This window comes from Capra hircus, chromosome 3 (assembly GCF_001704415.2).
Source record: "Capra hircus breed San Clemente chromosome 3, ASM170441v1, whole genome shotgun sequence".
NCBI lineage: Eukaryota > Metazoa > Chordata > Mammalia > Artiodactyla > Bovidae > Capra > Capra hircus.
The window spans coordinates 85,798,713-85,822,281 of record NC_030810.1 but is presented as its reverse complement, the minus strand read 5'-3'; the positions used below and the strand labels follow the sequence as shown (position 1 = coordinate 85,822,281).

The window sequence follows — 23,569 nt, the reverse complement described above, 5'->3', positions numbered from 1 at the left end:
CTGCACCACTCTTAGCCTCTACCTGATACTTTTGATTGCTGGCTTGCATAGCTTGATGTTCTAGAATGTCCACAGGCACCAAGTTCATCTGGAACAGAGGCACTCTTTGCTGAGAGATCTGCAATACGTCATAACATGATGTTACTCTTATTGTCAACAAGTCAATGGTAGATATGTATTCTAATCTATGGATTTTGTTGTTGTTTAGTTGCTAAGTCATGTCCAACTCTTTTGTGACCCTATGGGCTGTAGCCTGCTAGGCTCCTCTGTCCAAAGGATTCTCCAGGCAAGAATACTGGAGTGGGATTACCATTTCCTTCTCCACGGGATCTTCCCAACGCAGGGATCAAACCTGGGTCTCCTGCATTGCAGGTGATTCTTTGCCACTGAGCCTCCAGGGAAGCCCAATCTATGGATTTCAGAAGCTGCTAAATTCATTATCAAGAGTGAAATTCCTTTAAATCATTACAATGTAAATAACTGTGTTGCAAGAAATACTGTACAAAAAACTTAAATACCTCAGTTTACCAAAGTGCTATGGTACCTTTCATAAGATTTAATAGCATTCTATCTTAAACTATTTCAGTTTTTATATTTAGTATTTCTCTGATAAAAAGGAGTCAAACGACTCTGGTGGTCCAGTGGCTGAGACTCCATGCTCCTAATGCTGGGGGCCCAGGTTTGATCCTTGGTCAGGGAACTAGATCCCACATGCCACAACTAAGATCTGGCACAGCCAAATAAATAAATAATAAATATTTTTTAAAAAGGGAGTCAGATGGGTTCTTCTAAATTCTCACAGAATTGCCAGGTTTTTGTGTGGTGTTTGAGGAAATCTTGCTTCCCAAATCTATCACAATGGGAGGCTAAAGAGTACTTTGTGACTTTTGCATTAGAGATGGCAGTGCTAGGCTATAATTTGTACAAATGTCTGTGGTTTAAAACAACACAGCATGTGATATACCACTGAGAATAAGGTTCTGCAGAAATTGATTATAGTATTCAGTTTCAAAGTAAATGTACAAAAAAAGCAGTGTCAAACCCGCTTCTACTATTTCCCTAATAATGTGCATATTCCAGATGCCAACTGTGTATTTTCAGAACTAGGCTTCTTCTACAGAATGCAGAACTGTGGCCATTTTCATTAGAGTGAAATATTTGGAAACTAGAACTGTTTTTCACTTACAGGCAAAATAAAACCCAACTGAGTAATATAACAATTATAACAACAGCTCTATAAATGATATTGAACACAGATGGGCCAACAAATGCTGCCAAATAAGTAAGCTACTAGAGTGACCTGGACCTTCTGCAAAGGGTTTTTCATTTCTGGACAGACTGTAAGGTACAGATGCAAACCAGCATCCCTAGTCCTGCTTGACAGTGGTCCTAAGCCCCAGTACTGCAGATTCTGAATGAAAAGAGTTGGTTCATATCAAGAATTATATACTTTACTCCTAGGGCTAGCTCAGATCTTAATTCATCCATTTACTGGTTTTCAAAATATGTTCATTCAATAAATATTTATTAAGCTCTTAGCAGGTCAATGCCCAATCCTGTACAAGATATAAGGGTACAAAATAAATAAAATATATGCTTCATGTGGCAAGTACCAAAATACAAGCACCAAAAAGAAGCTATCAAGAGCTCCAAAGGACAAACACATCGAACACTATGTGGTAATGGGGGAAAGACCTCTGTTGGAGATTAACTCCAGGTTTTTTAACAATATATAAGAGTTTCTTGGCTAGATTAGGTGGGAAAAAGCATGCCTTGTCTGTAGAAAGGCAAATAGTTCCGCAAAGCTGGCATATACCCAATTATGACTGAAGGAAAGAGAGATGAGCAGATGCTTGATAATGAAGGACTTAGCTCTATGAGTTTAAGGAAGGAAATAATCCAATGGCTTTAAGCAAGGGTGTGACTTGACTAAATTGACATTTTGGGAAGAATTACTTTGGCAGCAGGATGAATAGAAGGTGAAGGAGTGAAGATTTTTGTAATAATTCAGCTGAGAGATGCTGAGCAGGCACAAATGACAGTACTTCGTCACTAACTGGAAGTGTGTGTCAGGATAACTACAATACAAAATACAGGAGGAAGAGTTAGGAAGATGTGCTGGGCATGTGGGATTTAAGATACCTGAGGACACCCGTTCACTGGTCACAGATTTCTACTGTGTCCCTGGCCATTACGCTGTTGACCCAAAGATAAATTAAGACCTGATCATGAGGAACTTAGAGGCTTGCCGAGAAAAAAGTTAAACAGATGGGGTTCAGTCTAATGTGACATGAAGTGGATGTTTCCAAAAAACATTTGGAAACATGTGCCTGGAGTCAGGATGAAGTTTTGGAGGCAACACAAATTTGTAAATCAAACACACTTTTAACTCATATTTACATGATAGTTAAATTGAAGCTACAGATGACATTGCTCAGGGCGGGGTGAATGGAGAGAACCAAATCCTGGTGAGCATCCATATTTTAAGAGGAAGGAGGAAGAAGATAAAGGAGCCTCTGAGAAGTTAGAGAAGAGAAGCGGGAGCCAAGGGAAGAGAAAGTTTCCAGAAAGAATAAATGGCCAATTTATTCAAATGACAATGGAAAAAATGCCCACAAGATTTGACAGTCATATCCTTGGAGACATCACCAAGAGAGGGCAGAATGCAGAAGTCAGAATCTTATGTGTTTGGGAATAAGTGGGCAGTACATTATTCCTAGAAATTTGGCTATGAAAAGTGTGAGAGAAAGAGGGTGGGCATGGAGGAAGGAGAAGAGTATGAGCCCAAGGAGGAACAGGCGATAGAGAATGATATAGGGCTGATGACTGTTTGGTTTCCAATATGAGAAAGAATTCAGAATGTTTAAATACTGAAGAGAAGGAGCTAACAGGAGAGTTAAAAGTCACAAAAAATTCACTGATCTCAAATCAGGCAATATCATAATCCTCATTACGTATAAGAAACCTTATCTTTGCCATCTAAGGAGTGCTGAAAACATTAATTGTATCACTACACCTTTCTTCTTCTTCTTTCAAATAATAACCCTGGTCACATGGGATGGGATAAAAAAGGAAGCTCGTGAGTGCTTTTTCCCCAGCCAACTTGACATTCCCCTTGCCTGCTTTACACCTGGGGGGCAGCCTCTGACTATGAGTTTGTCTGGAGAAGTGATCCCAGCAGCAGCATCACATGGGAACTTAGCCATGCCATTTTCAGGCTCCAATCTGGATTTATTTAATCAAAAACTCTGGCTGCAGTGTCAGCAATCTATGGTTTAACAAGCCCACTAGGTGATTCTGATGTGCACTAATATTTGGGAACCACTGACAGAGGGCACGTGATTCATGGAAGAGAAGCACCACCTGAAGGGTGACTGGCAGAAGCTACTGGCAATGGGGACACTCCCGTAGTGTCCTATGGGATCTGTGGGCATCAGAGGCACACGACGGTGGGGCCGGGAGCGTCACTGCAACACAGCATTTAATTCATCAAAGCATGACATACCCTTTGGACAAAATGAAGCACTGGCTTAAAGAAAAATTGCATGATTAAAACTCTAATACTTGTTGGCTCATTTCAAGTCACATATACTCACAGAATTCAAACCTGGGAGGGGCTTTGGGAATCTTTTAGGGTAGTACCATTACTCACAACTAGAAAACGAGTAAGCGACACATCCATACCTGCTATCCCAAGATGAATTTTGAGAGTCTCTCCGCCTTTCCTATCTTCTTCCAGAGATTCAGATTCACCAGCAATTGGTATACACATTGATGTAGAAGGAGGCCTGCAAACAAACATTCCCAAGGATCAGAACTTGACGGACGGTGAATGTGAAAGTTTGAAATGTCGTTAAGGGATGGATTATGTAGTCAGTGCACAGCCTCCGTAAAGGTGCCTGGTAATGTCGCCTCTTTGAGGATGAAAGTGACAAAAATCAATAAAATAATGTACAAGCATTCCTCAAAACCTGATTAAAATTCGTGAGGGGGAAAAAAAGATTTTTACATAACAAAAGAAGTGAGACCAGAAAGGACACTGCCTCCACAGAGAAAAGAGGGGAGGTGTATTCCCAGGAGTGTGGTGCAGGGGCTCCAGCTGTCACCTCGATTCTCAGGCCAGGCAGGGATGTGTCTGTGCCGTGGAGGTGATGGCACAAGCCCCTCTGTAGCTGAGGCTGCAGGGGATTCCTCACGCCTCCGCTGCTAAGATCTCTTGTTGGCTCCATCTACTTAAATTATCTATGGTTTTATCTTCCATCTGCTTCTGTGTACAGAGGTCACCTGCTTGAGGGAGAATCAATAAAGAGCCTAGTTGTTTAGAATTGACTTTGGGGGCTGGATTCTTCGGGAGTAGGTGATGAATATAGTTTCATTCGTTCACTCAAGGCTCCTGTCTCCATATAGAAGCTGTGAAACAGGGAGGGGCGAGATTGACTTCTAAGAACAATTTTTTTTTTTTTAAAGAAAACATTCTTAATCTTTTGAGGTTGATATCTAGAGGAAAATCACATCTCTTTAGAGACTATCCCTTGGTGACCTGAAATAGGAAGGTAGGTGAAAGGGGATAGTGAAGCTGACCCATTAAGTGGCAACTTAACTAGCTTACTGTGTGAGTTCACAGGAATTCTCATGCTATTTAGGTCCTTGGGGATACAGACACTTAAGATTTGCATTCAGTTCACTTCAGTTGCATAGTCGTGTCCAACTCTTTGCAACCCTATGGACTGCAGCACGCTGGGCTTCCCTGTCCATCACCAGCTCCAGAGATTGCTCAAACTCATGTCCATCGAGTTGGTGATGCCATCCAACCATCTCATCCTCTGTTATCCCCTCCTCCTGCCTTCAACCTTTCCCAGCATCAGCGTCTTTTCAAATGAGCCATTTCTTCACATCAGGTGGCCAAAGTATTGGAGCTTCAGCTTCAGCATCAGTCCTTCCAGTGAATATTCAGGACTGATTTCCTTTAGGATGGACTGGTTGGATCTCCTTGCAGTCCAAGGGACTCTCAAGAATCTTCTCCAACACCACAGTTCAAAAGCATCAATTCTTCAGTGCTCAGCCTTCTTTCTGGTCCCACTCTCACATCTATACATGAATACTGGAAAAACCATAGCTTTGACTAGACAGACTTTTGTTGGCAAAGTAATATCTCTGCTTTTTAATATGCTGTCTAGGTTGATCATAGCTTTTCTTCCAAGGAACAAGTATCCTTTAATTTCATGGCTGCAGTCACCATCTGCAGTGATTTTGAACCCCCCAAAATAAAGTCTCTCACTGTTTTGTTTCCCCATCTATTTGCCATAAAGTGATGGGACTGGATGCCATGATCTTAAGTTTTCTGAATGTTGAGTTTTAAGCCAACTTTTTCACTCTCCTCTTTCAGTTTTATCAAGAAGCTCTTTAGTTCTTCTTTACTTTCTGCCATAAGGGTGGTGTCATCTGCATATCTGAGGTGATTGATATATTTCCCAGTAATCTTAATTCCAGCTTGTGATTTATCCAGCCCAGGATTTTACATGATGTACTCTGCATAGAAGTTAAATAAGCAGGGTGACAATACACAGCCTTGACGTATTCCTTTCCTGATTTGGAACCAGTCTGTTGTTTTGTGTCCAGTTCTAATTCTTGCTTCTTGACCTGCATACAGATTTCTCAGGAGGCAGGTAAGGTGGTCTGGTATTCCCATCTCTTTCAAAATTTTCCAGTTTGTTGTGATCCACAGAGTCAAAGGCTTTGGCGTAGTCAATAAGGCAGAAGTAGATGTTTTTCTGGTATTCTCTTGCTTTTTTGATGTGCCAATGGTTGTTGGTAATTTGATCGCTAGTTCCTCTGCCTTTTCTAAATCCAGCTTGAACATCTGGAATTTCATGGTTCACGTACTGTTGAAGCCTGGCTTGGAGAATTTTGAGCATTATTTTGCTAGCGTGTGAGATGAGTACAATTGTGTGGTAGTTTAAACATTCTTTGGCATTCCCTTTCTTTGGGATTAGAATGAAAACTGACCTTTTCCAGTCCTGTGGTCACTGCCGAGTTTTCCAAATTTGCTGACATATTGAGTGTAGCACTTTCACAGCATCATCTTTTAGGATTTGAAATAGCTCAACTAGAATTCCATCACCTCCACTAGCTTTGTTTGTAGTGATGCTTCCTGAGGCCCACTTGACTTGCATTCCAGGATGTCTGGCTCTAGTCCATTGATCACACCATTGTGGTTATCTGGGTCATGAAGATCTTTTTTGCATAGTTCTTCTGTGTATTCTTGCCACCTCTTCTTAATATCTTCTGCTTCTTTTAGGTCCATACCGTTTCTGTCCTTTATTGAGCCTATCTTTGCATGAAAGATTTGCATTAAACCTATTTAATTGATAGATTATTCCTATTCCAGGGTCTCCTAAATTCTACAACTGCATATTCTATTAGGATATCTAACTATTTATCCTGCAATTTTTTGTCCAATTAAACTCATATTCTTTTCCCAAATCTGTTTTCTTCTTATATTCCCTTTCTTTGTGAATGCCACCACAATCCAAAAGTCACCAAACTAGAATCTTAGGTTTTGCCTCTGTCTCCACAAAAAAACTATTAGAACTAATAAATTAATTCAAGAAGGTAGCAGGAAACAAGATTAATATACAGAACTCACTGTTTTACACTAAAAATTAAATATAGAAAACTGAAAAAAAATCCCATTTAAAATTGGATAAAAAACAAAGAAACAAACCTAGAAATAACTGAGGAAGTGAAAGAATTATTCACTGAAAACTAAAACATTGATAAAGGAAAATGAAGATGATTCAAAGAAATGGATAGATATACCACGCTCTTGGATTGGAAAAATATTGTTAAAATGGCCATACTACCCAAAGCAATCTACAGATTTAAAACAATCTGTATCAAATTACCCATAATATTTTCCATAGAACTAGAACAAATATTAATAATCTTTAAATTTATATGGAACCACAAAGAGTCAAAATTGCCAAAGCAATCCTGAGGAAAAAGAACAAAGGTGGAGGTGTAACACTTCCAGACTTTAGATCATACTACAAAGCTACATTAATCAAAACAGTGTTGTACTGGCACAAAAACAGATATATAAGTTAATGAAAGAGAACAAAGAGCCCAGAAATAAACCCATATACCTACAGTCAATTAACCTATGACAAAGGAGGCAGGAATATATGATGGAGAAAAGACAGACCCTTCAACAAGTGGTCTTGGGAATGCTGGGGAGCTATATGTTAGTCAATGAAATTAGAACACTCCTTCACATCACATACAAAGATAAACTCAAAATGTTTTAAAGACCTAAATGTAAGAAATGTTGTCATAAAACTCCTAGAAGAGAACATAGGTAAAACATTCTCTGACATAATAAGCACCCCAATGTTCATAGCAGCACTATTTATTTACATTAGCCAAGACATGGAAACAACACAAGTACCCATCAACAGATGACTGGCTAAAGAAGATATGGTACATAAACACAATGGAATATCACTCAACCAAAAAAAAAAATGAAATATTGCCACTTGTAGCAACATGGATGAACTTGGAGAATATAACACTCAGTGAAGACAGATACAGAAAGACAAACATTATGATATCACTTTTATGTGGAATCTAAAAAAATAAAACAAAATGAATCTATATACAAAACAGACTCAGAGACATAGAAAACAAATTTATGGTTATCAAAGGGGAAGGGGAGGGATAAATTAGGAGTATGAGATTAACAGATATGCACGATTATATACACAAAATAGGTAAGCAAGAAGAATTTATTGTATGGCAAGAGAATAATATTCAGTATCATAATAATCTGTGGGAAAAACTATATAATATGTAAAATAAATACAAAGAATGGAGTGTATAGCTATGGTCACTAATCACTGATGGTAAAGCGTCTGCCTACAATGTGGGAGACCCAGGTTTGATCCCTGTGTTGGGAAGTTCCCCTGGAGAAGGAAATGGCAACCCACTCCAGTAATCATGACCGGAAAATCCCAGGGACAGAGGAGCCTGGTAGGCTACAGTCCAAGGGGTCGCAAAGAGTTGGACATGACTGAGCGACTTCACTTCACTTCACTTCATGCCTGCCTATCTAAATTCTTATCTTTTTAAAGCCAGATCCCTTGTTTTGCCTTTCATAGGTGGCCAGCTTGCAGTATCTCCACCCCTCTATCTCTTAGACCTGCTTTCCAACCCTTCAAAACTCTCAGCCTGCAGCCTCTTCCCCTTCTCCCTCTCCATCAGTCTCCCTCTGGCTCTGCTCCTTCCTGTCCAGCCTGACTGCACAACCATACTATTTTGAGCTATTCCTTCAAGTTGGCACCACTTGTTCTGCAGTCTCAAAAAATCTGAAGACCCCCAACCCTTGATAATTTCAGCCATCTGTACCAACTGCCTTAATACTGGGGCAACTAGGCATTATGGAGAAAATTCATCAGCCACAGGGACTGACATTAAGGCAAATTTAGAATCTGAAATCTCAGTCTTCCTAGACAACTCAGTTGTGTTAAATCCGTAATCACTGAGTGCTGATCATGTGCCACATTTTTATTCTAAATTACCCCTTTTGGGTTTTTGTATCTCTCATCAAAAATTGTTTAATGTAGTTCAATTTAAGAATGAAAGGAATGGGATTATTTTGTGTGCTTAGTTGCTCAGCTGTGTCTGAATTTCAAGTAAGAGTGGGTTTCCCTGGTGGTTCAGTGGTAAATAATCCATCTGCCAATGCAGGAGATGCAGGTTTGATCCCTCTAAATTACCAGAATTACATTTGTGGAGATAATACAGAATATAAGATGATCTATTTTGGACCTCTTCAGTACTTGAGTTTCACAAATAAGTGAAATGGCAGAGAAAGGGCCAGAAAGGGAAGAGCTGTTAAAAAGCTCCTAAGAAAGAATAATGAATGTATTTTCTTCTACTAAATTTTGCTGCTCTTTTTCTCATTTCACTCTAAACTGATTACATTGGGAAAACATAATGTTACCTAAGAAACCAAAAATTGTTTAGTCCCCAAAGAGCAGTAAATAAGGAAAGAAGCCAGGAAATTATCATTTGGGAGAAAACAGCATAGGAAGGCTAAATTATTGGAAGATGCATAATTTTAATCAAGAACTGATTTGTGTTGTTGCTGTTCAGTCACTCAGTCATGTCTGACTCTTTGCAACCCCATGGACTGTAGCCCGCCAGACTTCCCTGTTGTTCACCATCTCCTGGAGCTTGCTCAAACTCATGTCCATTGAATTGGACTCTCAAGAATCTTCTCCAACACCACAGTTTAAAAGCATCAATTCTTTGGTGCTCAGCATTCTTTCTGGTCCAACTCTCACATCCATACATGACTACTAGAAAAAGCATTGACCATATGGACCTTAGTTGGCAAAGTAATATTTCTGCTTTTAAATATGCTGCCTAGGTTTGTCATAGTTTTTCTTCTAAGGAGCAAGTGTCTTTTAATTTCATGGCTGCAGTCACCATCTGCAGTGATTTTGGAGCCCAGGAAAAGAAAGTCTGTCACTGGTTCCACTGTTTGTCCATCTATATACCATGAAATGATGGGACTGGATGCCATGATCTTAGCTTTTTGAATGTTGAGTTTTAAGCCAGCTTTTTCATTCTCCTCTTTTACCTTCATCAGGGGCTCTTTAGTTCCTCTTTGCTTTCTGCCATAACGGTGGTGTCCTCTGCATATCTGATATTATTGATATTTCTCCCAGCAATCTTGATTCCAGCTTGTGATTCATCCAGCCCAGCATTTTGCCTGATGTACTCTGTATATATTTTCGTCTTTATAAAATATATATGGTATGGCATGGTGTGTGTATGCTCAGCTGCGTCTGATTCTTTGTGAGCCCATGGACTGTAGCCTGCCAGGCTCCTCTGTCCATGGAAATTTCCAGGCAAGAAATACTGGAGTCGGTTGCCATTTCCTTCTCCAGGGGATCTTTCCACCCCTATATATATATATATAATCTTTAGATATAAATGGCACCCCACTCCAGTACTCTTGCCTGGAAAATCCCATGGATGGAGGAGCCTGGTGGGCTGCAGTCCATGGGGTCACTAGGAGTCAGACACGACTGAGCGACTGAGCAACTGAGCGACTTCACTTTTCACTTTCATGCATTGGAGAAGGAAATGGCAACCCACTCCAGTGTTCTTGCCTGCAGAATCCCAGGGACGGGGGAGCCTGGTGGGCTGCCGTCTATGGGGTCGCACAGAGTTGGACACGACTGAAGCGACTAGCAGCAGCAGCAGGAGCAGAGAACTATATGGATGTTAATATTAAAAACATGAAGTTGATGCATACTGAAGTAATTGTTTACTTTCCTAAACATATTTTTCTCAGATATCTAAATGCTATCTGGTTAACTTTCATTTTTAATTATCAAGTGTTTTTAAGATTGCTAACAGGCATCCTACTGCCTTTTCCCATTCAGCTCACTCTCCTACTCCCTGAAAAGACTTTTACACATATCTTCCTCTTTCCTCAAACCCTACCTCCATCTTTCCCATCCTTGCTTTTCAATGATTACCTTGTTTCCTATATCATTAGGAAATCAGGAATAATTTGATAGTTACTTTTGTATGTTTCCACTTCTCCTATATCTGCATCTGTAGCCATATTCTCTGCTTTCATCCGTCTTGATAATCCAAGGACACTATCCTAGCAATTGTCCCTTTTCTCTTCAGAACCATGTTTCTCCTTGTCTACTGGACTATTCATGTCAGGATACAAGTGTGCTGCGCTATCTCCCATAAAAAAGAAACCAAACAGAAACCTGCCCTTAACTCCACATTCCTCTTATTTAGGACCCCATTTTTTATGTTCCTTTTTCGCAGCAAAAGTCCTCATAACTATTGCTTATACTATCTCCAGTGTTTCTCTTCCAAAACTTTCTTTAACCTCTCCAGTGTGGGTATAGTTTAAATACACTCCACCAGTGCTTGTCAGAGTTACCAGTAGTCAATTCTCAGCCCTCCTCTTCCTTGACCTACTTCAGTAGTGTGGGACACAGCCGATTATTCCTTCCTTTTCCCTACGTGCTCGTCACTTGGTTTCAGGACAGTACTCTCCACTGCCTCCTTCTTCCTGTCTGGTTGCTACTTTGCCGGTGCTTCCCTACCTCCCCAGCCTCTAACAGGCAGGAGAGTCCCATACCTCAGTCTGTGGTCCTTTTATTTCTCTAAACTCATTTCCTCTAGGTCATTTAATCGAAGCTCATGGCTTTAACTAGTATTTATGTACTGATGATATGATGATTTCTGAATTTATCTCTCTAGTCTGGGCTTCCCTACTGGACCCTGTAGTGATAAACCTAACTGCTTACTCAGAAAGCCTGGCTGGATATTAAATAGGGGTCTCACACTTAACACATCCAACATCCAAGCTCCCAACCTGCTCCTCTTGTAGGCACTCTCATTTCAATAAATGTCCACCATTCTCCTAGTTACTCAGGCCTCAAGCCTTGAATTCTGAAACAGCCTCCTAACTCATGAACCTATTTCTATCCTTGGCCCCTTTGCTGGTCCCACAAATTGTCTATTTTCCACCTAGTAGCCAAAAGTCTGATGCTTTTACTCCTCTGTTTTAAACACTCCAGTAGCCTTTTATCTCACTCAGATTATAAGTGGCCTATGAGACCATTATTTATAATGGCTACAAGACCTTTATCATCTGGTCTCATTTCCTATCATCATATTCTTAATTCACTCTGTCCTAGACATACTGGTCTCCTGGAAGTTACTTGAACCTGCCAAACACACTTCTATCTCAAGGCCTTTGTCCTTGTTACTGTTGTCTCAAATGCTCTTTCCCCAAATATCCGTATGGCATGCTTCCCACCTCCCTCAGGTCTCTGCTCAAATATCACCCTAACCAGGTAGATAATATATAAAATAGCAATGCTTCTCCTCACCATGGCCCTCCTATCTTGCTTTATGTTTCTTCAAAATACTCATTGCCATCTTTATATCATATATTTACTTGTTCACTTATTGTCTGTCTTCCCTCTTAGACTATAAGCTCCAAGATGTCAGGGACTTGATCTATTTTTTTTTTTCACTGCTGTTTGTCTAGTGTCTAGATTACGGCCTAGCACATGGCACCTAATAGGTATTTACTGAAGAAATAAGTTCACAGAGGTCAGATGAAAAATTCTGCTTTGTAATAATTTCACCCAAAGCCTGAAGATGACAAAAAACCCATAGCTTAATTAATTTAGAAAGTGGAGAGTTTGTTTGGTAAGAAGTAAGAGTAACTTCTATGAGGCTCAGGTCAGTCTCCTAAAAGAGGAACTATTCCTTCACTGGTATTAGTCTACGAACACTACAAAATATGAATGTGCAAATGTAAAAAAATATACGACTGTTACACTTTCAGACAAATAACTCATTTACTGAGCACCAACTTACGTTTTGAAACACGGGTCACCAGACATCAGTTGCATACTAATCCAAACCTAAACATCAGAAAAAGAAATACCGTAATTATAAAAATCTCAAGAGGAAAAGCCACATTCTGCTAATCTATGCACCTTCCCCAGTACCTAATCCAGTATTTCCTGTTTTAGAAACTGTTAAATGATTACTGAATTGGGTTATATCCAATATTCAATTGCTGCTTTATAAAGACATGGGTTATAAATAATTTTTAACATTCAAAACTTTGTAACTGCAAAAATAAGAGTGGAGAAGATAGAAATGGAAAGCACAGACTTCACAGAACTTCCCTAGACGTCCAGTGGCTAAGATTTCACCTGCCAATGCAAGGAGTGAGGGTTCAATCCCTAGCTGGGGAGCTAGGATCCCACAGACTTTGCAGCCAAAAAACCAAAACATAAAACAGAAATGATAGTGTATCAAATTCAATAAAGATTTTAAAAATGATCAATGTAAAAAAAAAAATTCTTAAAAAATGGCAAGGGTTTCACCAGTAATTATCCTCTGTGCTGTTCTGGTCTATTTTATATGTCTTTCCTCCCAGATTCCTATGTTGTTTAAGTGTCTAGAATGTTTTCCTCCAACACATTTGCCATATGATGCTTCTAGGGGTGCCTGTTGGTAGCCTGTTAAGAGAAGAATGCTTCTGGCCTTTGCTCTAGCTTTGCACCAGAATGAATGCATTAATGTACTTTAAAAAATTTTTTATTCATTCATGCAGCAATTATTTTGTAAAGCTTGTACATTATGTGAGGCTTAGAAATATCTGATCTTCCTGACACTCCAAGCTATTCCATGCTTTTCACCAACAGTAAAGATGATGCTATGAAAATGCTGCACTCAATATGCCAGCAAATTTGGAAAACTCAGCAGTGCCACAGGACTGGCAAAGGTCAGTTTTCATTTCAATTCCAAAGAAAGGCAATGCCAAAGAATGCTCAAACTACCATACAATTGCACTCATCTCACAAGCTAGTAAAGTAATGCTCAAAATTCTTCAAGCCAGGCTTCAGCAATATGTGAACCGTGAACTTCCAGATGTTCAAGCTGGTTTTAGAAAAGGCAGAGGAACCAGAGATCAAATTGCCAACATCTGCTGGATCATGGAAAAAGCAAGAGAGTTCCAGAAAAACATCTGTTTCCGCTTTTTTGACTATGCCAAAGCCTTTAACTGTGTGGATCACAATAAACTGTGGAAAATTGTGAAAGAGATGTGAATACCAGACCACCTGACCTGTCTCTTGAAAAATCTGTATGCAGGTCAGGAAGCAACAGTTAGAACTGGACATGGAACAATAGACTGGTTCCAAATAGGAAAAGGAGTACGTAAAGGCTGTATATTGTCACCCTGTTTATTTAACTTCTATGCAGAGTACATCATGAGAAACGCTGGACTGGAAGAAACACAAGCTGGAATCAAGATTGCTGGAAGAAATATCAATAACCTCAGATATGCAGATGACACCACCCTTACGGCAGAAAGTGAAGAGCAACTAAAAAGCCTCTTGATGAAAGTGAAAGTGGAGGGTGAAAAAGTTGGCTTAAAGCTCAACATTCAGAAAACGAAGATCATGGCATCCGGTCCCATCAGTTCATGGGAAATAGATGGGGAAACAGTAGAAACAGTGTCAGACTTTATTTTTCTGGGCTCCAAAATCACGGCAGATGGTGACTGCAGCCATGAAATTAAAAGATGCTTACTTCTTGGAAGAAAAGTTATGACCAACCTAGATAGCATATTCAAAAGCAGAGACATTACTTTGCCGACTAAGGTCCGTCTAGTCAAGGCTATGGTTTTTCCTGTGGTCATGTATGGATGTGAGAGTTGGACTGTGAAGAAGGCTGAACACTGAAGAATTGATGCTTTTGAACTGTGGTGTTGGAGAAGACTCTTGAGAGTCCCTTGGACTGCAAGGAGATCCAACCAGTCCATTTCGAAGGAGATCAGCCCTGGAATTTCTTTGGAAGGAATGATGCTAAAGCTGAAACTCCAATACTTTGGCCACCTCATGGAAGAGTTGACTCATTGGAAAAGACTCCGATGCTGGGGGGGATTGGGGGCAGGAGGAGAAGGGGACGACAGAGGATGAGATGGCTGGATGGCATCACTGACTTGATGGATGTGACTGTGAGTGAACTCCGGGAGTCGGTGATTGACAGGGAGGCCTGGCGTGCTGCGATTCATGGGGTCGCAAAGAGTCAGACACGACTGAGCGACTGAACTGAACTGAACTGAAAGGCATTTCCTCTGGAGGATCACTGTACAAGTTTATCCTGAAGACTAAATGCTTAATGCAAGTCTCCATATGCCTATTAGCAGCATCTGAAATATGAAATGTACAGGGTCATCTATGAAGTTCCCCATTCTAAGAAGCTAAAGAATAAAAGGGGTCAATATTTGGAGAAATCTGGATTCCCATATACTCTGGTGATGGGAATGTAAAATGTTTCAGCCACTTGAAAAAGTCAGGTAGTTCTGCAAAAAGTTAAAAGCAGAGTTACCATGTGACCCAAGAATCCTGCTCCAAGCACATATACTCTTGAATGTATGCCCAAGAGAAAAGAAAACATATGCCCACACTAAAACCTGTATATGAATGCCCACAGCAGCACTGTTCATAACAGCTAAAAAAGTGAAGGACCATTAACCAATAAACAAAATATGGTATAGCCATACAATGGAGTATTACTTAGCTATAAAAAGGAGCCCCGTACTGATATATACTACAGCATGGCTGAACTTTGAAAAACATTATGTTAAGTTCAAAGAAGCCAGACACAAAATACTACCTATTCTATAATCCCATTTATATGAAATGTTCAGAATAGGCAAATCCAGAGAGAGAGTAGGTTAGTGGTTGCTGAGGGCTATGGGGAAGGGCAGAGAGTTGGGGGTAAAGTGGGAAGTGACTGCTATCGAGCACATACGAGGTTTCTTTTTTGGGGTAATGAAGATGTTTTAAAACTGATTATGGCAATAGTTGGACACACCTTTGAATATACTAAAACCATTCTACTGTGTACTTTAACTAGGTGAAATGTATGGCCAGTGAATCATAGCTGAATAAAGCTATAAAAATTTAGAAGTATTCAAAGTCCCTGTCTACTACCAGCTGGATCAGCTTCTCTTTCAAGGTACTAAGTGACTTAAACTAATGTTCTTGCCACTTTCTGGAAAGGAGCAGTTAGCATCTTGTTGAACATCCACCTTGTCCTGAAGCATACCATGAGGCTACTATTGCAAACACATTTTGGGAACGTACCAGGCCAAGACCTTTCAGACAAGGTCTCTAAAAACAGCCTCCTCCACGTCCCATATTTTGCTGACATCATAGCAAGCCAATGCCACTTAGCAGCTAAAGTTCTTAGGAAGGCAGGGAGGCTGTGAGTAAGCACAGGAAGCTGGTGTGCAGACAGAAATTATAAAGCAGAGAGCCAAGAACAGTCCCTAGAAAGGTCCTTCAGTTCCTGGAAGTTCAGGTCTGATTGTAACCTCCCATCCTAGGGCTCTGTGAAATGTCCCTGCATTTGACCTAAAGCTCTCTTTTATAGGAGCTAACCTAAGGGATTTCTATTTCATACAACTAAAGAGTGTTGGCAAAATCACATACAGTAACTCTTTCAGAACTGAGGATCAGCCCCCTTGGTCCAACTACTGAAATTCCCCTTTTATAGAGGAGGAAACAGGGGCAGAGCTGAAGTGCTTACACAGGGCTCCAGAGATCTAAGAACAAACACAGAGCCCTGATGTCACAATCCACCCTCCTGCTATGTGGCTGTAATTATGTTCCTTAAGCTCCCTAAGCCTCTGGCTACTCAAATTCTGGCTGAAAGCTAAAAGAATGATGGAATGAATACCTAGAGTACTATTATTTGGAAATGGTGTTTTTTGTTTTGTTGGACCAGAACTTAAAGCTTTGCTAATGCTTTTTGAAATGCTATTCCCTAGTTGCTGACCGCCTTTTAAGAATCAGCCATACTGCTATCAAAAAGTCTACAAACAATAAGTGCTGGAGAGGGTGTGGAGAAAAGGGAACCCTCTTACACTGTTGATGGGAATGCAAACTAGTATAGCCACTATGGAGAACAGTGTGGAGATTCATTAAAAAATTGGAAATAGAACTTCCATACAACTCAGCAATCCCACTGCTGGGCATACACACTGAGGAAACCAGAACTGAAAGAGACATGTGTACCCCAGTGTTCATTGCAGCTAGATGTCCATTGGCAGATGAATGAGTAAGAAAGCTGTGGTACATATACACAATGGAATATTACTCAGATATTAAAAAGAATGCACTTGAATCAGTTCTAATGAGGTGGATGAAACTGGAGCCTATTATACAGAGTGAAGTCAGAAAGAAAAAAAAAAGACCAATACAGTATATTAACGCATATATATATATATGGAATTTAGAAAGAAAGATGGTAACGATGACCCTATATGCCAGACGGCAAAAGAGACACAGATGTAAAGAACAGACTTTTGGACTCTGTGGGAGAAGGTGAGGGTGGGATGATTTACGAGAATAGCATTGAAACATGTATATTACCGTATGTGAAACAGATCACCAGTCCAGGTTCGATGCATGAGACAGGGAGCTCAGGGCTGTGCACTGGGACAACCCTGAGGGACGGGATGGGGAGGGAAGTGGGAGTGGGGTTCAGGATGGGGGACAGATGTACACTCATGGCTGATTCATGTCAATGTTTGGCAAAAATCACTACAATATGGTAAAGTAATTAGCCTCCAATTTAAATAAATAATTAATTAAAAAAAATCAGCCATAGGATTTTATTATGTTCTTCTGGAAATACCGGTGATAACGGTAATAACAACAATAACCTTAACAACAGTCATGATTTGAGAATCTATTCTGTGCCAGGCTAGATGAGTTTGAAAACTGTCAGGTATAGGTAATTAATTCTTTGTCTGCTAACTTCTGAGTATTTAGTTTTACTCAGGATTATTTTCCTTTCTTATCATTCGGGAACTTACCATAAGAGGGTAAACCTAACTAAAATACAGCGGAAGTTTCATCCAGTGGGTTTCACTAGATCCAAGCACTTTCCAAACATTTTCTCCACTGGTCTCATTTAATACTGGCACCAACTCTCTGAAGTGTGTCTTCCCTCTGGGTTCCCCAGGGTATAGAGCTTCTGAAGGTACTTGGAAACAGTAGGGCAGATGTCCAAAGTGAGTTCCATCTGTCATTTCACTTGTCAGAGAACCCAGTGACTTCCATATATGCCCACCACAGCTGTGCTGGCAATCACCTTTTGGGAGCTGGAAACACTGTAAGGTGTTCATTTATGATGTTCCTTCTGCTCAGTAAGCTCTCATGCTGTAGCGGTCGTATGTATTCTTACCTGAATGTTCTCAGCACCAAAGAGAAACACCTTGGGATCATGAAGGTGAACGTTTGTTACTTTTCAGTGCTTCTGTAATTTTGATAGTTTTTTCCTCCTACCTGCTGTGTATTTTAGTGGTGTGGCCAGCTTATGATCCTAGTACTGGTTCCCATCTTGACCTTATATTGTTTGTTGTTGTTTAGTCGCTAAGTCATGTCTAATTCTTTGCAACTCTGGGCTGTAGCCCACCTGGTTCCTCTGTCCATTGGCTTTCTCAGGCAAAAATACTGGAGTGGGTTGCCATTTCCTGCTCCTGGGGATCTTCCCGACACAGGTAATCAAACGCATGTCTCCTGCCTTGGCAGGAGAGTGGCTCAGAGGTTAAAGCGTCTGCCCGCAATGCGGGAGACATGGGTTCGATCCCTGGGTCGGGAAGATCCCCTGGAGAAGGAAATGGCAACCCACTCCAGTATTCTTGCCTGGAGAATCCCATGGATGGAGGAGCCTGGTGGGCTACAGTCCACGGGGTTGCAAAGAGTTGGACATGACTGAGCGACTTCACTTTCACCTGAGAAGCCTGACAATATACAACTATGATTATTTAAAGGCAGAGAATCTCATTTGTTGAACATGTAAATCTGGAAATGTGCTTACTTTAAGAATGGAATTGTCCTGTCTTGTATTTTTGGTGTCATAGCCTTCCAGTAAACACCGACGAGTGGTATTTCCTGATCCAGCAAACTCTGCCAGGTTTAGATCTGCAAAGCCCAGCTATGAAAAGAAAGGGAATTATATTAATAGAATATCTAGTAGGCTTCTATCATATTCTCTTTAAATAAGACATTCAACCCATATTCTACCCAAGCTGTCTCAAACTTCGGTTATTTGCAGTTTTTGCCAACTTAACAACACCTGTTTTTCTTTGCCTAATATGCCTTAAAAATTGGCTCACTTTTTGTAAAATCATATGGTTGAGCTTGTAAAGAATCCGCCTGCAATGCAGGAGACCTGGGTTCGATCCCTGGGTTGGGAAGATCCCCTGGAGAAGGGAAAGGCTACCCACTCCAGTATTCTGGTGGAGAATTCCATGGACTGTACAGTCCATGGGGGTCACAAAGAGTTGGACATAACTGAGTTTCTTTCACTTTCATTACCTATTTAACTCTTGTCTTGAGTAATATGATCTTTGAAATAATAGATTTGTTTACTCCATATATTTTCCTCTACCCATTAAAACATATAACTGTTGATGTAACAATCTATATTAAACAATGGAAATCACTGCAAGTAGCACACCACATTATGGGAAATACTAGCAGACCAACCTTGATCACTTGCAGACAGACAGAGAAAACTGATCAGACTTGCCTCTCCCTGTTCTGGTTTGGCTCTATTCCCAGTTAACCACTGGTGACTACAGATAGTTGCAGATTATTAAGTTCTCACTCTCCACCTGACAGCAAAATGACTTAAGTGCACCACACACTTTCTTTGGTACAAGCTCCCACTCCTTCACCACCTTACACAGTATTTGCCTCACTGGTCTCCCCTGAACTAGATCTCTCTTTATGAATGAAGCCTTCTTCTTTCCTTCCCCACACTAGCCTTCTCTGCTGTTAACCCAAAAGCTTGGCTCAAACCCATTCCTCCTTTTTATTACTACTCAAGTTTGGGCCCCATTTTCTGCAGCTATCAAAGATTACTGTCTGGTCTTTCCTCTGATGTTGCTCAACTTTATTTCTCATTCCCAAGTGGTAAAAAAAAAAATTATTCCCCTTATATCATTATTTTTTGAACAAACTAAATTGATTCTGTATCACTAAGTGTATATAGTCTTTTATTAACAAAAAGTGTTTTGAGTCTGTAATTAAGCACATCTCCCTGAATATATAATAAAAAGTATTATACATTTCAAATCCTACTGTGGCTTTTTTAAAAAAGGTTCCCTGGTATGGTACTGGCACAAAGACAGACATATAGATCAATGGAACAAAATAGAAAGCCCAGAGATAAATCCACACACATATGGACACCTTATCTTTGACAAAGGAGGCAAGAATATACAATGGAGTAAAGACAATCTCTTTAACAAGTGGTGCTGGGAAAACTGGTCAACCACTTGTAAAAGAATGAAACTAGATCACTTTCTAACACCCCACACAAAAATAAACTCAAAATGGATTAAAGACCTAAATGTAAGACCAGAAACTGTATCTCTTACACTCAGAGTAGTGCTAGGAACAATGCTTAGCCCATGGGAGGCAATCATAGATGTATCTTTGAATGAAAAGCAGCCCTAAGGCTTACCATCCACTGCCAGAATGCTGGTATTACAATAAGCATAAAGCAAATTAGAAAAGAAAAGAATCTGGTCAGTTCCATGAAGAAAAGCACACCAAGGTCAACGTTTACTGAACACTTTTTATGTGTCTGGCTTTGCTCTAGATACTGAACACCAGTCATGAACAACATGGTTAAGAACTGTCCTGGGACTGCTCTAGCGGTCTGGGCTTTCACTACAGGAAGCAGAGGTTCAGTCCTCGGCTGGGGAACTAAAATCCCACAAGCCGTACAATGCGGCCTTAAAAAAAAAACAACCCAGCTGTCTTGAAAGAGCTTACATTCTAATGAGATACGAGAGTCCATATTTCCTTGTGATTTTCTCTTTGGTTTCACTGAGATAACTGACTCATTAAAATGGCATAGATACATACATTCTAGGTATAACTGCGATAGATCTTGTGCTGGATAAAGGAAGGCACAATTACAAGAAAGAGAGTGAAAAAGAACATTTCTCAGTGGGGAGGGATGACTAAGCTGAGTTCTTAATGATACATGAGTTGATAGAAGCACGTGCATGGTAGGGAGAACACCAAGTCACAAGGCACAAATGCCAGAACAGCACAGCTCACCTCAGGAACGCTCTGAGGGCAGTATGTCTGAAGCATAGGATGAGTGAGTGTGGGTGGGTGGGTGCACGTATAGATGGAAGATCTGTAAACCAACACGAGTCTAATATGCTAGATTGAGGACTTTTCATTTTGTTGTCCTTACAGGCAACAGAGAGCTGCTGGAGGGCTAAAAGTGGAGGAAGGATATGGTATCTTTGACTTTTAGAATGATCCCCCTGGTGATAATACAGAGAATGAACTGGAGAGAGACAACAGAGGAACAGAACAAAAGATAGGAGGCCAATGCGTGTTTTAAATGAGAAATACTGAAGGCATAATCTAAGGCAGTGGTCTTGGGACTAGACAGAAGAGATGGTTTCAAAAGCTTTTTATAAGAGAGAAATGAAGAAGATTTGGCAATCACAGCAGATTCTCTCTCTCTTTTTTTGCCTACCCACCATTTAATGCCTTGGTATTCCTTGCTAGCAAGCCATGATTTTATTCAAGTATCCACTCTTAGCTCATCCATGTGCACAAGGAAAGCAGCCCAACTCCAGATGACTGTTCAGTTGTGACTAGTCCAAGCTAACCATGGCAATCCATTCCTACTACCCATGACCAGTTTAGGAGGGGGTGTATGATCCGGCTGTCGCCAATCCGAGGTACGGGACAATCCTCTAAGAAGTTTTCTCACTCAAAAAAGACATAAGTGGAGAAAGCAGCTGGGCTTTGTTATATGTGAATATGTTGACTAAAACCTGAGCAGCTAGCTACCTCCTGATCTTGAAGGGACGAGCCAAGGACAAAGCCATCACATAGAGAATGTAAGAAAAAAACAAAAATAAAACAAAAAGTAACATGGGTTCTTGATGATATTCTCTAGTCAGTGAATCCTGGAGAAGCTCCATCTCCTATCTGCTTGTTTTGTGAGATTAAAAAAGCCTCTATGTGAGGGGACTTTTCTGTTACTTGTAGCAAAGAGCATCTGAATTGACATTGCAACCAACCAGTTTTAGGGAGTTAGGTAATTTGACAGTTGAAACTAGTGCCCTGGTTCTTGGCTTAGATGACTGGATTGAAGGAAACACCATCACAGGGGCTGGAAATACAAAAGGAGAGTGGGGAGTTCCCTGGTTGCCTAACGCTGAGGATTCTGGGCTTTCACTGCTGTGGCCAGGGTTCAATCCTTGGTGGGGGAACTGAGAACCCACAAGCATCATGGTGTGACCAGAAAAAAAAGAGGAGTATGTGGTTTAGAGAATAAAGAGGTTTAGAAATAGAAGAGAGTATATGGGTTTCTGGTAGTATTATTAATTACTAATTCCTTCTATCTAGCAAAGAGTGAGCACATTCATTAGTAATTCCATATAAAAGTATAAAAGACAGTATGAAGTGAAGTCGCTCAGTCGTGTCCGACTCTTTGCGACCGTGTGGGCTGTAGCCCACCAGGCTCCTCTGTCCATGGGATTCTCCAGGCAGGAATACTGGAGTGGGTTGCCATTTCCTTCTCTAGGGGATCTTCCCAACCCAGGGATTGAACCCAGGTCTCCTGCATTGCAGGCAGATGCTTTATCCTCTGAGCCACCAGGGAAAAGACAGTATAGAGAGTGCTAAACGAGCACAGAGTTGGGAGTCCTATTCCACTGGGGGTTGGGTGGGAATGAGACTACCTCCCAGGGAAACCAAATTAACAGTTGCTATTGTTTAATGCAAACCAGAGATTGTCTTCTAGCAAGGAAGTTTAAACTAAATGACATCCCATAATCAGCATTTAGAATATGCCTATAATTTATTGCTGGATCCAACTATTCAATCTCCAAACTGCTCATTTAAAAACATCCATGCTTGAACAGCAATTAGAAAAGCAAACCACTTAATTTTTAGGCTTATAAATAGCAATGAGGGATATTACAAATTCCAAAAGAGTTAAAGAAGACCAACTTACCTTTGCATAAGCTTTTCCACCTTTTAATTCCTGCCAAAGAGAAAAAACACTATAAGGATATCACACGACTAATGATTTAAAATTAAATATATGTCAAATAGTTTTGAGGTAGGTATTTATTTATATGCTGGCAAATCCACTCCAGTATTCTTGCCTAGAGAATTCCATGGACAGAGAAGCCTAGTGGACTACAGTTCATGGAGTCACAAAGAGCTGGACATGACTGAGCAACTACACTTTCACTTTCACTTCAAGTATAAAATTCTGATGATCTTAAATCCAACGATTTGGATGTCCCCGACCCCACTCTGGCAAGTAACCAGAGTTTTTATTTAGAATTTAACTTAAATTTGAAGGAGACAAATGGTGGGGAGACAAATGGTGAGAAGTCAAACTAACATTTAATCTATTTGCTGAAGAAGAAACTGCCAAAAAGTGTTCTGGACACATTGGAATAACCTGAATCACCAAAGAAAGGTTAAATTATTTACTTAATCATATTAATAATACATTGCACAAAGATTTCAACAAGAGTGGAGATCCCCACTCCAGAGACAACCACTGTTAGCAATTTTATATGTGTGTGTGTATATATATATTTATCCCCCCTTTACTCAGATAATAACATAATACATATACCTTACTTTTTCCCACCTAAAACATATAACATTGTTCCATGGTAATATAGTAGAAACTTCCTTATCTAACTCTTATCTAATGTGAACAAAACTGGCAAAAGTGAAAAATAATAAAAAAATATATAGATGTCTTAACACTTACTTTAAAATACATAAACTACATTAATTTGCCAAATCCCTCCATTTGGGACATCACACAGATACAAGATTTAAAACACTTAGACACTGCTTATCACACAGTATATACTCCGTACATGTGTTTGCTGAATGGAGTTATCTTTCTTTCA

At 40.2% G+C, this 23,569-nt stretch overlaps 1 protein-coding gene across 1 annotated transcript in view; it reads right to left on the bottom strand.

The window, feature by feature from the left end:
- The window catches only part of FAM102B (family with sequence similarity 102 member B), a 72,653-nt gene that overhangs the window by 7,380 nt on the left and 41,704 nt on the right, over window positions 1-23,569 (bottom strand). The window contains exons 3-7 of the mRNA XM_018045842.1: window positions 22,645-22,674; window positions 18,463-18,579; window positions 12,430-12,476; window positions 3,685-3,788; window positions 23-118 (exon numbers count right to left, since the gene is read on the bottom strand). Of these exons, the coding sequence (XP_017901331.1) occupies window positions 23-118; window positions 3,685-3,788; window positions 12,430-12,476; window positions 18,463-18,579; window positions 22,645-22,674 (394 nt within the window). The remainder of the gene's footprint in view (window positions 1-22; window positions 119-3,684; window positions 3,789-12,429; window positions 12,477-18,462; window positions 18,580-22,644; window positions 22,675-23,569) is intronic.